The sequence below is a fragment of the Grampus griseus genome (assembly GCF_964374135.1).
Source record: "Grampus griseus genome assembly, chromosome: 5".
In the NCBI taxonomy this organism is placed as follows: Eukaryota; Metazoa; Chordata; class Mammalia; order Artiodactyla; family Delphinidae; genus Grampus; species Grampus griseus.
In genome coordinates, this window is record NC_138998.1 from 57,089,046 (window position 1) to 57,101,596 (window position 12,551).

Consider the following 12,551-nt stretch of genomic DNA (forward strand, 5'->3'; position numbering starts at 1 on the left):
AGCGCTGGCAACCCGTTCAGAATGGACTGACTAGGCAGCTAGATGCTGAACTGTGGGCCGGGCTCACAATCCCCAAGGCCAATTGAAAGGGAGATGATAAGTTGATCCAGGTGCAGAAGACCTGGGAGATGAGCTGTGGAAAAACCCTCTGCTTCAACGTGGAGGAAACACTCTGCTAAGCTCATTAGGGGCATCTTAGGAGATTCAAATTCCACTTTTAAAACTGGGAAGTTGTCACAAAGTTTGTGAGAACCTCGTTATGAAGTAGGAAGCATCTCATATAAACATCCTTTCATAAAAGCTTATCAGACAAATTTAATAGAGTTAGCTGTGCACTTGAAAGACACACTCCTCTCAAGTGATTTCTCTGGATTGACTGGTATGCCTAGCTTACCAGCATGAGGGAGTCTGGAAGAAAGGCTAAGGAGAAGTTGAATTTAGGAAGGCAGTTATAGGGATAGATGAATGAAGCCAGGACGAGAGCCTGCAGACCCGAATTCTAATAGTCCCTGTGACATAAGATAACCTAGTGACACAGTCAAGCTACTTCCCTATCTAAGACTCAACTTATTCTGGTTGAAGTAGAACCAATATAATCAAACTTCTAAGCAGCAGTGCCCTTTCATCACCCAAAGCTTGTCTGAGCACCTGGGGCCAACTTACTCTCTAAGGGGTGACGCCACGCGCATGAACCCCCTCCTCTGTTCAAAGTGGCTGGGAACGGGGTCCACGGAGCACAGTTTTAAAACCACTGGATTAGATTATCTTCTGAAATTCCTTCCAGCTCTAATGTCTACAGTTCTCAGACTGACCAGATGAATCTACTTAAAACAACACCAGCACCAACAAAACAAAACAAATTCCCCAAACACAAAACCAGTAAAAGCACAACAAACCTTCCACAGTGAAAGGGTGAATGGCTTATTTTCAAGTTGTGTTCCAAATGGCTGAGTTTAAGCATTACTGTCCTGGCCTGTTATTTTCATATATCACATCATTTTTACATTCAGCATGTCAGCTCACGTCATTTCAATTTTGCATTTATTTTTCTCAGTGACTAAACATGCTGCCAGCACTTTTCCCCAGTAGATTAAAAAAATGGGCTATTTGAAAATTACTTACATCTATATATTTTTCCAGTCTGAAAGTCCAGTTTTTTATGCTGCATCTAACGAACATAGGCTGTACATTAATATCTTGAAATAAAGACATATAATGGCATTTAAGATATTTGTTGAACTTGAAGTGGTAACTCATGGTCTCTCTTTTTCAGTGGTTACAGTTTTTCACTGAGCCCTGTGGATTGCATTACTGTTTGCAAAATTGGGGAAGAGGGGCTGGTGGAGGAAAGCTGGGTACTTGCTACTCTGCAAGGCGGGTACCTTGTTTACTCTCTGAGTTGCTAAGTTGGTAAGACTAGGAGGTAGTAAAAGTCCTGAATAGGAACTATCAGCAATACTTTCTCCACTTACAAATATCTGACCTACTCATTTTATCAAATGGGGATTTTTTACATTTTAGGTAACAAGTTCCCTTTTGAGGTACTTGAACCTCCGGGGGACTGAAGACCATCTGACAATCATATCTTTTTATTTATTTATTTATTTAAGTTATTTATTTTTGGCTGTGTTGGGTCTTCGTTGCTGCGTGCGGGCTTTCTCTAGTTGTGGTGAGCGGGGGCTACTCTGTTGCGGTGCGTGGGCTTCTCACTGCGGTGGCTTCTCTTGTTTCGGAGCACGGGCTCTAGGTGCGTGGGCTTCAGTAGTTGTGGCTCACGGGCTTAGTTGCTCCGCAGCATGTGGGATATTCCCGGACCAGGGCTTGAACCCATATCCCCTGCATTGGCAGGCGGATTCTTAACGACTGTGCCACCAGGGAAGCCCTGACAGTTATATCTTAATGTCTATTGTTTTAATCAGATCGACAACCAGGTTAGGTTAGTTTTCAAGGGAGAGGGTGTAAAGCAGGAGAGAAACGGGGAGAGCAGAGGCCCACTTGGGCCCATGTCAGCATCCTACTCTCCTTTGATCTTAGAGTCTCATGAGTGTAACAGGTCACAAACTGGAACCTCAGGGCTGTATACAGAACCACACTATTTTGTTTGACTACACATTGCTATAAAATTTAAAAACTGGTTGTAAACATTTAAAAAGCAGCAGATTAATTGCTTCTCTTGAAAAATTAGTATATGTGGTGATCCTGAGCCCATTTTTCAACAAGATGGCAATCAGCTGGGGCTGGTAGGTGCTGCTTCTTCTAGAGGGGCCAGCTTGTGACATTAGCCACTGTCCTCCTCACTCCCTATTTTTCTTACACACAGTCTGTTCCCCTCATTTCTGTACTTGGTTGATCCAAGGAGACATTTGTATCTATGACCTCAGAATAGACTTTATTGTTTAGAATTATAACTCAGTCCTGAAGAAATCCAAGGGGATTCTATACCTATTAAATCTAAGGCTTTTACCATCAACTCCCACCACTCACCCACCCCAGTACCTGACATGTATAAAGCACTTATTTCATGCCATGAACTTTGCTAAGCCTTTGTTTACAGCAACTTATTTATCCTAACAACTACTTTATGAAGTAGATAGACTTTTCCTCATTTTATAGCAGAGCAGCCTGAGGCTCAGAGAGGCTGGTTAATTTTCCCAAGGTAATATAGCTACTACATGGCTGTAGCCAGTTTTCATTCAGATTCCTGACTGTGAAAGCCTCCCTCTTAACCACTGTGTAACAACTTTGCTATATTCACAATGGCCAACACGAGCAGTGGCAGAGGAGCCAGGAGCCCCGAAAGGGCACCAGACTAGAGTAACTGACAGTATCTTGCAGAAGGCAGGCAAACTGCTTACTAGGAAAACAGTGGGAATAAGCAAAGTGAAAATGTGACGCAACAACCAACTCAACGTTCAGGAAGTGTGAGCCGCTGATGGAAAGAGCATGAGACAAAATAGCAGTGGTCCCGGATTCTAGACTTGGTTCTGACCAAAGGAGGCTGAGCTGGACACAAGGCTCTTCAGAGGCGCATCCCCATTTGAACCTCACAACAGACATCTGAGCCAGATGGTATTATTCCACTTCACAGATGAAGAAACAGAAACTCAGAGAACTTAAATTGCTCACTCCAAGGTCTTCCGCTTAGTAAGCGGCATAGCCAAGACTAGAAACTAGGACGATGGCCTCCTACTTCATTCATTTCAGGTGTCTCCTGCCTGCCCCTGTGTCACTCTATAAACAGCGACCCTCTACATTTTTTTGCCTTCTATCTTCAGATCTCAGTAATGTGTCAGAAGACTCTGAAATTAAGATATTAGGTCTGCCCTTTCTGTTTTTACTAGAGTCAGAGGTGATGCCTAGGGGTATCAGTATACTAAATTGAAATGCATCAATTCAAAAAACCAAAAAAACCTCTCAGCATTGTGAGTTTACAAGGAAAAATAAAGTAAGATATTTTGCATTACTGTGATTTCCACCCCTCACCCCCTTCTCAATTACCAGTAACTCAGAACTATTTTCATATCACTTGACACAAATAGGTAATATTTAGGAATAAAAGATGGGTAAAAATGCCTTTATCCCAGTAATTTTTCTATTTAACCTTGTGCAAAACTTTCCCCTTGCCTTCTACATTTATTGATGATAAATAGCTTTGCTGACAAGATGGCACTGATTGGACTACAGTAGTGAATCTCTGTTTACTCCAATGCTGATTTCAGATAGAGAGCAAATTTGAAAAGCTTTGGCCTCTCTCATCACACCTAAATATGGCTTATTTTCATTGAACCATTTCTCATCTATCAATCTTTCCGAGGAAAATGCTAATGAGCCTATGTCTGCTGTGAGCATAATGGGGGCAACCACAACGGCATAATGTGTTTGGTGCTTCCAGAGTCTCACAGTATCCTGCTTCAGAATCTCCAGGCTGCCCAGCTTGTTTCTTTTCTGCAAGTCTAAAGGGGGTTTCTGTTCTTGGTGGCCAACATGGGGTTCCAAGAAGGTACCCAGGGAGAGTGTTATACGTGACGCCAAGAGACAGGGTCTCATGCTTTAGAAGCCTTCTCAGAGGTAAATGGGATGTGACTTATATTTAAATTAAGTCACCATATTGATATGGCAAAAAAAGCACTGGCCAGATGGTGCTGAGTACAACAAGGCAGTGATACATATCACCCCCATTCCTTTTACTATTTATGAGTCCGAGAATCAGGTCAGCTGCTTAGATGGTGGTATGACCACACTAACTGGCAGCAGAAGGAAGCTCCGTATCTTTTCCTGTTAATCTATTTTTCTCATTCTTCCATTTTTCTTTTACGTTGGCCTATATTCTCCTCTTTAGGATGCATTCCCACAATGACCACTAGGATAAAATTACAATCCTACTCAAATGCTTATGTGCTACTGGAAACACAAGGGGGTGGCGATGCTTTGTCTCTTCTTTTTCTTTAGAGAAAAATCACAGAAATTCTAGTTTCCATTGCTTTCTGCTCGGGCTTCTCCTACAAATTTAAAAGGAGACTCTCACAAGGGTTTTGGGCTAAGAAAGGTATGTGTTGTCTCTCCCCATGGTACTTCTCACGTCTGGTCAAGGCCCTCTTGGAGGAGGCTGTGTAGGGACGGGAAGGGTGAGTGGATGGCAACAACCACCCTTCAGCTCTAATTTTGTGCACATTTGTTTTGAAGGACTTTTCTCTCCTAATAAGCTATAGGGGCCAAGAGGGAAGTAAACTGTTAAGGTGTGTTTGTGGAAAAGATTATCCCTGTGAGGGTTCAATAAATAAATACTGGCCAATTATGATACTTCCTAGTAGATGGTTATTTTATATAATTAGAGTACTGAAGCAAAACAGCTTCTTAATGCCCACCTATGGGATGACCAGTAATGGGCAACCACAGAGAGCTATATAGGATGATAGATGGTGTACTGGCTTGCACATTGGGAGGGAAGGCTGGCTTCCAGTCCTCTCTGTGTACCTAAGCAGGGACTCAGGGGAAACTCAATTCACCTTTCTAGATCTCAATGTTCCTGTCTGCTGAATTGGGGTTGTGTGGTGGTGTTATGGACTGAATGTTTGTGTCCCCTCCAAATTCACATGTTGAAGCCCTAACCCTTAATGTGTCTGTATTTGGAGACAGGCCTGCAAGGAGGTGATAATGGTTAAATGATGCCTCAAGAATGGGGCCCTAAAAAGAGGAAGACACACCAGAGCTCTCTCTCTCTCTCTCTCTCTCTCTCTCTCTCTCTCTCTCTCTCTCTCTCTTTCTCTCTCTGCCATATGAGGATGTGAGGATAAAGTGAGAAGTTGGTTATCTACAGGTCAGGAAGAGAGCCTTCGCCAGAAACCAACCATGCCAGTCTGTTTATCTTGGACTTTCTAGCCGCCAGAGCTGTGAGAAAGAAATCTGTGTTGTTTAAGCCACCCAGTCTATGGTATTTTGTATGGCAGGCCAAGCAGACTAATAGGTGGTGATGACTAGCTACTTAAAATGACATAATGGTTATAAATTCATCTTCTTAGAGAAACTCTAAGAGCTGGGAAGAGAAGAGTAGTATTTTACAAATAAGGAAACACCTCAACTCACAAGACTACCACAAGAACACAAGGCTACTAAGTGGAATTCAGTCAGATGCAAACCTGGGTCTTTAAGGCACCTTTAGTTGTAAATGTCCGTGATTTTCTTGTTTTCAGCATCATTATACTGGATGTCTATGAATTCTAGTTTTTAGGTTTCGAGGTAATGCCCAGTTGAAGAATGTCAAATTTATCACAGGTCATACGTATGCTTTTTCTCTTTAGAACTGCAAGAGTTATTTCCTTTGACCCAGCCATTCTCAAAGTATGGTCTGGGACCAGCAGTGGGAACTGAGGACTTAGAAATCCAAATTCTTGGGCCCTACCTCTCGACCTGCAGAATCAGAAACTCTGGGGGGTGGGTGGGGCCCAGCAATCTGTGTTCTGAGAAGCCCTCTAGAGGATTCTGAGGCTGCTAAAACTTGAGAACCATGGTTCTGGTCCATATACACTTGTTCCCTTTGTCATGGGTTGACATTTGACATTTCCCCACCTTATTGCACTGAAAGATATGCAGCTGCAACTCTGAGTCCTACAGTCAACTAAATCTATGACATACTGTGAAAACTATTTTGAAAAATGCTTGAACCTACAAGTGTATCCCCTTTATAGTGATAATATTCTATAATTTTGTGTCAGCCTTGGTTACCTCCTTTAAGTCTGCTTGGAATTTGAAAATATTTTAGGAAAAAAGCTATCTTGGTGAACATATCACAAACCTTGAGTTAAACTGACTCTATTGTAATTAAAAATAGTAATTTAAAATAGAATTAATTTATAATTTATTCAAAGTGGCTAATGTTTTTAATCACTTACTCAAGGTACTTGACCATCTACTCCCCCACTCCCACCCCTGATATCTCAGCAACTTCAAAGAAAATTCATTTGTACATGAAATCTATTCCTAAACAAGATGCACCCCCTTCCAGTCAGGAAAGAATATTTTAATAAATAATAAGAATAATCCAAAATCCATATTTAAAATTTCTTTTAAATATGTATTTATTCTAGAAAGCCAAATATAGAACTAATTTTATATATTTTATTATAATTATATGTATATAATAACTGTATATATGTCTATTATATATGTTATATAATTATACACATAATGAAATATCTGTATATATTTATATCAAATGTCTGGGTTTTAGAGGTATAAAGATTTTTATCTAATGCTTCCTTTGATTACTTTCCTATGCTTGAAATTTGAAAACTCTAGGGATTTTTGGAGAATATGGACTTCAATGCCAATGTGATACATTTATATTTAAATGGCTATAGAAGTGCGTGGGTGTGTGATTACATATTATATGGCAGCTCCTATTACTTTAGGACATCAACACTAATCTAAGAATTCTCTGGAATGTTTTCATGTGTATCTCAAATAAATCTTGCCACTCAAATTTCACAAAAAGAGAAGCACAATATTGCCTTTTAGAAGAAAACCTTACACATTTCCAAAATTACTTTTTCTTATGTAGAAATAACACAGAAATCACCTTTTACCCCCTTGAATGTGGGCAGCCAGAGTGAACAAAATCCTCATACTCTGGGCTGCTTCTGCTATTAATTTGCTTACATAAGCAAAATTGTGGGCTTTCTGTGGAAGTACAAGACTGGCAAATCACAGGACTGATAAAACGGCATATAGCTTGCACAGCATTTGTAGAGCAACAGCTTCTGAATGACAGATTAAATGAGCTTAGTAGACTTCTGCCCTTCACAGCACTCCAACTATTTTATTTAAAGCTTTTTGCAATTATATGAAGATTGACTAACAAATTTCTACCATGTTTCTGAAAAGACACAGGAAGACTAAATTGAACATAAAGATTCCTTCCCCCCTGCCAAAATATATATAACAACTGTGAGATGAAGCACTATTAGAAAAAAGTGTTTTACCACATCCACACATAAACACACATACACTTTTAAAGTTGATCTCTTAAACTTAGGAAGAATTTTTTTGTAGTGTTATAAAGACTAATTAGAGTGTTTTCCCAAATATTTTTCTTCGAGATGTCAACGCTGTCATTGTTTCTACCTAGGATTTGTTCATTACATCAACACCAAATAAACCTTCCCCAAAAGGAAGGACTACTCTTACTGCCAACAGCAAACACCAAAGCCAACTCATATTCATAATTACTCATCTTTTGAGACATGTTTTGACATGAATGACTCAGCAAAGCTGGGTCACTGCCAACTGGTGCCAACTGGTCCAACGGCACCGGAGGAAACATGATAACTACAGAGACAACAGTGACTGAGAAACTGAATCCTCCCTCATTTGATCCAGGCAAGAAAAGTGTTATTTTCTGAAGAAGCAGGAAAGTGCATTCTCTTTTTTAAAAGATTGCTAAACAGTTAATAAAATGTGTTTAGGCACAACAATATAAATTTTGTGAAAAGTGCCACGAGAATAAAAGAACAATGACTCCCTTTTCTGAATCCCCAAATTCACTTAAAACAAAAAGAAGCTTTAGGAAAAACTAAAGAAAAGAAAGAAAGAAAACAAAAGCAGCTTTGGGGATAGAATGATAGTAAAGAAGTACAAATGATAAAGAAGTACAAAAATTTAACTTCTACATGATTAAAGAAGAAATAAAAAGTAAAACTTTTAATTTTAATAGAGAAATTTATAGGTATATATGTTCTCATAATATACTCAATTGTATTTTACTAGTTCATTTGCCAGAGAGGTCCAGTCCTTTCATCAGAATGCTAGTCTACAGCACAGGATCTATGGGAGATGGAGATCACACACCCCAAGTAATTAATCTGGCATAGTTAAAATGATAGCTAATAGCCCAGCAGAGCACTCAGGCTCCAGTCCCACTTATCTTATTAACCGACTGACAATTTGGCGCTGAGTAGAAACACAGGGCCATATCCAACACTCTTCCACCCTGGTTTACTCAGGAGCAGGAGGAGAGTGAAGATAAGGCAAGAAAAACTTGCAGGTAGTTTGAGTGAACCCTGTAGTATGGACATACTCTGCACCTCCTGGGGAGATGCTTTGTTCAGTTTTCCCCAGAAGACCACTTCAGTTACTTTAATTATTCCAGGCCTAATAAGCCAGTTGGTAAGTTAATTGTTTCTGGTTGCTATCTTCTGATGGTCATTTTTCCTTTTTTCAGAAATAGACACAATGGCTCCTTTAATGCAATTACCACGATGCAAAACAGACTGCATGATTGATTAGGAAACTGTCTAAATTCAACTTGGCTTTCTGTAACTTGCTGACTGCCTTCTTTCTAACTTCTTCATCTGCTCAGATTCCTTTGAATTATTTCTCTGTCTCCACCTGAGCTTACAACAGAATCAGAGCCACTTACACATGAAATAGATGTGCAGTTATCTTGTCTCCCTGATAATTAACAAAGACGTTAAGGGCTAATGCCAATTCAGTGGCACGAGTTGGATACCTTCCATTACCTGTCATTGTTTATGGTATATTAAGCAGTTTTCATTTCACCTTATGGGCCCATATGAAATATAAGCTAGATGTTTCTCAAATCACAAGCAGTATTAAAGAATATTAAATATCTTCTTTTTTTTGTTTGTTTTTAAAAAAAAGTGTCTAAATTTACTGCAGACAATCTGAGGAAGTAAATTGGGCAATATGTTTAAACTTCTCAGTTTTTTAAAGTCTTATATCCCTGTCCTCTTAACTTATATTTATTGTCTTACACTAATAGTAGCATTTCTCATTTTCAAAATAATTTACTTTCTGGTTCTTATTTAAATATTTTTTTCCAACAAATTATCATTGTACTGATTTCATTTTTTAAGTGGGGCTTGTAATTTCCAAAAATTCTCTTATCTTGCTCTGCTTTATTTTTCATCATTCTTACATACAGGACATACATGTTGACATCATGCAGAAGTCAGTGCATCAGAGGCGTTAGACAGGAGGCTTAGCTGCTTTCAAAATCTATCTTATTATGCAGGCCTCAGTTAGATGAGCTAAGCTAATATAGCTTCCAGGGCAGGGCTGAAAGCTCAAAGGGCTTCAGTTGTCAAAAATCTACAATGCAACATTAGAAAATGTATGTAAGCATTCACTTACCTGCTTTTGATCAACAATTATTTTCAGGTCTTCATCACTGCTTAGTTTTCCATATCCTTTTTCTTTACTTTTCTTGCGAAAGAATAATTTTAAATGATCATTTAGTTTCTTTCCATTAATAATGTTAATTCCCATTTAATACTTTTTAAAGATAAAAGTCTTTTCTTAGCATTGTTCACTGTCATAATACATCATTCTTTATGCCAATCTCTCATGGACAACAGAAAATATCTTTATTAAACTGCTGGCTTCTGCTTAGCCTCTCCCATCCAAATTATACTTTTAATCCTTCTCTGAATATTGTTATGCTTCCTTTCTTTCTTCAATTGTATATTTTTAGAAAAGATTCTTTAATAATTTGAGATAAATAAGCAACTCCTTAAAGAGTCCCAGCACATTTTTCTTAAAGATTGAAACTGCATTCAGTGATTATATTATGCTTAAGATTTCAACTATTAAATGTTTTATTTTAATCCTTTATATATTTTTAAGACTAAGCAAGAATAACACCACTCAGGTAACGAATCTTCAGATTTTCTGTATTTGCTTATAAATCTGATGAAAACTAACATTGGCAAAACAACTCAGAAATAATTTTAAAAAGATAAGTAAAATAATTTTCAAAATTAGGTAGTTTGAAAAGTTGGTAGGGTACGGACCATTTTAAAAAATGTATTTTATTGGCATTTTCCCCCATCTATCTTCCCCATAGCAAAAGTTCATAACTTCATAAGTTAGAAAAGGACATAGATCATTACAACCATTTTACTGTTGTGTTACAGGAGAAAGATAATACGTCTGAGTCTTTTCTTTTTCTTTCTCCCAGTGCAATGGTTAAACGAAATATCATTTGGAATGACAGTTGCTTCTTCATAATTTCAGAAACATAGTACCTTCATAGAGGACCAGTAAGAAAAAGAAAAGAAAATTCACTACATAATTAGCTGTAATCCAAGGTTATTATTTTTTAAAAAAGCAATTCTTGCTCTCGGTATTAATTATATCAACTAGAATTAAGGGAATTAAAAATATTTCTTATGTTTGTATCTACTGTGTCATATTAGGATCCTCATCTCATTGGGGGAAGAATTACAACCTTCAGCGAACATGACATAAATCTTCTTTATACTGTGGGAAACGATTCTTGTCTGTTTTTTCTCCTATAACATTTCAAAAGCAGATTTCCATATTTCCTCTCCAATAAACATACCTCCTATTTTTGTGGGTTGTTTTTCTGTAATAAAGATATTTTTCTGAATCTTCAAGTACTAGGATGCATAAATAAAATCTGAATTCTCATTCATATATTAATGAGTTTAACCACTTAGAACAGAACAGATGGCCACAGTATTTCTCTCTATTATTATTCTTGTCCTCATTTGAGGTTCCATTTCAGGACTGATGGAAAACAAAAAGAACAAGGTTGGTTTTGATCAAGATGGACTTCCTTCCTACCACTTTGCTTTAGTACACTGGTTGCCATAAGATATTGTCCAGAGACCCTCTAATGCAAAACATTAAGAAATGCCTTTCTGAATATTGATCTGTATACTTACCAAGTAGCTCATGTGCATGACCCGACTTCTGGACAAAAGGACATTAAGTAGAGATGGAATGTGGGTCTTTCCATCCATATCACTGTCAGACATCCCAGAATTCTTTGCACCAGCGGCAGTGGCTTCATTGCCAGAACTTGCTGACCAGAGAACCACAGATCTTGCCCAGCAGCAGTATTTATAGTGTACCACAATAATCGAAGTATCCCCGAATCACTGTCTTGACTTTGTAAACATTGTGAAATTTGGGGTTTGCACAAAAAATTACTGAAACTAAAATTTCTTCTTTTCTAGCTTATATCCAAGTATATGTTCCCTGACTGCTTTTCTAGTTTAATGCTCAAAAAACCCCTCCATCTATTATTATACACATTTTTATATTTCATCTCACGCATATGGACTACTCAGCTTCTCTGTCATAAAAGCTTTCAATTCTCCCTTTTCAATGTCCTGCCCCAGACTTTCTTGTGATTAGCAAATCACTGCTAATAGATATAACAATGTCGGCATTCACAGAACGTAATTCAAGATCGCCATTTCTGCCAATACCAGATTCCACTTTTCCAGTTTAATCCCAACTCCCTATCTGGTTTATTACTAAATTTTACCAGGAAGAGGCTAGGGAATGAGATTATATCCCCAACTATTGCTAAGTAGAAGTTGGCATTTTCCAAGAGTGGGGGAGGCTCTGGGCTTGCTCTTAAGCCCCTACTTTCCAAACAGCAGACAACTGTACACAGAGTCAGAAGCCTTCCAGTTTTACTCTAGAGTTAAGCAATATTTTCTAGCTCACCCCATAACCCAGGGGGATTAAGTCTTTTCTAAGCCATAATGGTTATTCGCTCACTTACTGCTTATTTCTAGTGCGAGTATAATCCTCTTTCAAGCACTCAGCTTCCCACTTTGACTGCTTAGATCAGCCAGCCCAGGCCGGGGTCTTCAGCTCTCCTCCCTCCTCCCAGCCGGGAATCCCTGTCTTCTATCTCTGCACTTTGTCAAGCACAAAAAGCAACTCCATAGTTTCTGCGTGGTCTCTCACATTAGCCAAAGGACTGAACTAGAAGGAGAAAGAAAGCTAACCTCCCCACTGTCCAAGCGTGAGGAGGCAGGGCTTCTGTGGGAGGAGAAGCCCGAGGGTAATCACTTCCTGTGCTCCGCCCACCTCCCCTGGCAGCCACTGGGGCTGAGGATTTCAACTGAGGCAGTAAGGTTAGGCCCCTGTCCACCTCAGCCTGAGCATGCTGCTTGTGGAGAGCCGATTTTGTGCACTGCTCCCCTATGTGCAGCTGAGGAGGGAGCATCAGTGCAGTGGAGCTAAAACAGTGCAGCTGAGGAGGGAGCGTCAGT

General features: G+C 39.0%; 1 protein-coding gene across 7 annotated transcripts in view; it reads right to left on the bottom strand.

The window, feature by feature from the left end:
- Positions 1 to 11,312, bottom strand: part of PEX5L (peroxisomal biogenesis factor 5 like) — a gene marked incomplete at its 5' end in the record, with an annotated part of 182,541 nt that extends 171,229 nt beyond the window's left edge. For 4 of the 7 annotated variants that reach the window (XM_082655225.1, XM_082655226.1, XM_082655223.1 and 1 more), the window contains 2 exons: positions 9,649 to 9,720; positions 11,205 to 11,312. In XM_082655225.1, coding sequence (XP_082511351.1) covers positions 9,649 to 9,720; positions 11,205 to 11,297 — 165 coding nt within the window. The remainder of the gene's footprint in view (positions 1 to 9,648; positions 9,721 to 11,204) is intronic. The other 3 variants (XM_082655222.1, XM_082655221.1, XM_082655220.1) reach the window with 1 other exon arrangement.
- Between the last annotated feature and the right edge of the window lie 1,239 nt (positions 11,313 to 12,551).